The following is a 2,584-nucleotide window of genomic DNA, read 5'->3' as shown; positions in this document are numbered from 1 at the left end:
TCCGTTGCGCTTGCTCAAAGTAATCTGGAAAAAGTTGCCAACATTCTGCATATAGTACCTCCGGGTCCTCAGTCTCAACAGTTCCCTCATGAAGCCTAGACCACGCGTCTGGTAGCACGTTCTTATACCCGGGATGTGCGAGATAGTGAAATTGAAACCCCCACCTTCCGTTTTGCTCGGTTTGATACGTTTGCGTGATTTTCATATATATATATATTTATATATATATATATTATGCAGATTTTTATTATTTTTATAAATCTAGAGCAAATTGGAGTGATCAGTAATATATGCAGAAATTAACAGGTGCCCAGTTTATTTAGCTGATGAGCATTTTAATTTTAATTTTAACTTTTACTACAAGCGGCCGTTACTGGCGGCCTTACCCAGCATCTGGATGGGGCTCGTGGCAATAAAGTCACGGACCCGGTTAATCCAGGTGACGATGGGGGCTGCTAGCTGGTACGGTGTACGGTCATCTGCCGGTGTGAGGAAGACATCGTTGCAAGGTACAAAAAAATTAAATAGCTAGGTTCTAACTAGGACAGACTTCGAAATAAATTAAATGATAAACATAAACATACCAGTATTGGCCTAATACTGAAACTTGTATGTAGCGGATTTGGATACCCACTCGGGTAGTGTAAAATCGGCGGGTTCCTATAGTAGAAGCACATGTTAACGTATATCCTAAACGTATTAACGTTTAAACGTTATTACGGTTATCGTAGATAATTATATCTGTATAATAATCAAATAATATAATTATAGATATATTGAATTTACAGAAAACAAACAAACAAATAATCTAATTTGTACATTTGGAATTACAATTGTATACGACAGAGAAATGAGGCTCTGTTGATATTGATATGACGGTTTTTCTACATGTATATGTTTTCCATCACAATATTGGGATACAACACTTGGTGAGCCTCAGGTGATATTGACACTTGATGACACATGTTGTACTACCAAATACTCTCAGCGCGAGACAATCTACTGAGAAATGGGGCATGAATATGATCCCCCCTAGTCGGTCAACTAGATGTGCCCGTCTATGCCTTCAATGGGTTGGAGAGCTAGGTACCATGTGATGGGGTATAGGTACAGACATTTAACTGTACCAGCATGGTGTTTTTTATTTTTATTTTTATTTTTCTTAAGTTGGACTTAGAGTTATTTTATTGGTAATTGCGATTGGAAGGTAGTTTCGAGGCATGGGATGATATAGAATGAAATATTATACATCCAATGAAATGAAATCTGATCTTAGTTACTGACACCAAATAAATCTAGACCGAAGTTTTGAGTGATTAAAGTGGAGCCATAAAGACAATAGTCTCAGTCTTACATTCCCTAATCTTTAGCTCATTACCAAGGGCTGAAGCTAAACTTAAATTATATTATGCAAATTTACTTTGAAATCTTACTTTTCTTGTACGTTAACTTATTGAAACCGATAGTCAGCCTGGATAGTCTGACTTTTACAAATTTTTAAGTTTATACACTATCGGAAAAATATGACGAAGGATAAAGGAAAAGCGAAGGCATCAAAGAACCAGCCGAAGGTTATGCCTTTGGAACACTCTTTGACACCTGACCCACAAGCGGATGAAGCTGTGACGAGTATGATGGCACACGCTTTACCCGCGGATTCTTTTGATGAAGTTACAACGGGCAAGGCCAAGCCCAAGAAATCAAAGAAATCAAAGGAAAAGAAAAATACACCGATGGAGTCAGCTGACAAGATACCGAAGCACAGGCAGATAGGATCGGGACTGGGAGACCTAATACCACAAGGTAAAGGAGCCTCAAAATCTGAATCAGAACAAGGGTCAGACTCTGGAGGAGAAGATTCAGACGGCCGGGACACAGATGATTACCTGCGCGAATTGCAAAAGTTGGCGGCTGAATTCCAGGAATACAAAGACCGGAAGAAGACCGGCAAACGAAAATTTACGGTGGAAGAGAAGCCTAAGTGTACTAGCGGAGACGAGGATCAATCATCGCTGGAATTTGAAGAGCCAGACTCGTCAGGACCAGATCACTTGCCGCCATCGGCCAAGCAGTCGAAGACATCGACGACGATGACAACTCGTAAGAAAGCACGAAAGGATGACGGTGACGATGGAGACAATCAGTGGCTGCATGGATTGAAGGAGATGGACACGCAATTTGATGAGATTTTCGGAGAGTGACAAGAAAATTGCTGATTTTACTGCTCGAATGCTTAACGCAGAAGAGGAGGCGACGCTAGCAATGGATCAAGGAAAGGTAGAGCAAGCCAGGTTGAGAATGACAATGGCGAGGCACTTTCAATCCAAGATTGATACGGAGCTGCGCATAATACACGCCGAGAAGTCAGTGGACAGTAAGAAGGAAAGAATTTGGTCAAATTATGCTTACTGCAAATTTACGTAATAATCTATGGTTCGAGGCTGCGCAACAGAGTTTTAAGCCGTCATCTTATAAGTATGATAAGTTGGAGAAGGCTAAAACTGCTATAACAAAGCTAAAGACGTGGAAGGAACAGAGCGAGATGATATTCTATTTATTATCAACCGATCCAAGGCCGGAACTA

The 2,584-nt window shown here is 40.5% G+C and overlaps 1 protein-coding gene across 1 annotated transcript; it reads left to right on the top strand.

Annotated features, from left to right (window-relative positions):
* Nucleotides 1–1,523: 1,523 nt before the first annotated feature.
* SARC_02221 (hypothetical protein) lies at nucleotides 1,524–2,201 on the top strand (the record flags this gene model as incomplete). Its single annotated transcript, XM_014304027.1, has 1 exon — nucleotides 1,524–2,201. One exon carries the CDS (start codon nucleotides 1,524–1,526, stop codon nucleotides 2,199–2,201), a length of 678 nt encoding a protein of 225 aa, XP_014159502.1.
* Nucleotides 2,202–2,584: the final 383 nt, after the last annotated feature.

This window comes from Sphaeroforma arctica, assembly GCF_001186125.1.
Source record: "Sphaeroforma arctica JP610 unplaced genomic scaffold supercont1.97, whole genome shotgun sequence".
Classification (NCBI taxonomy): Eukaryota; class Ichthyosporea; order Ichthyophonida; genus Sphaeroforma; species Sphaeroforma arctica.
Note: the sequence above shows the minus strand (reverse complement) of the source record. Positions and strands in the feature narration are given on the sequence as shown.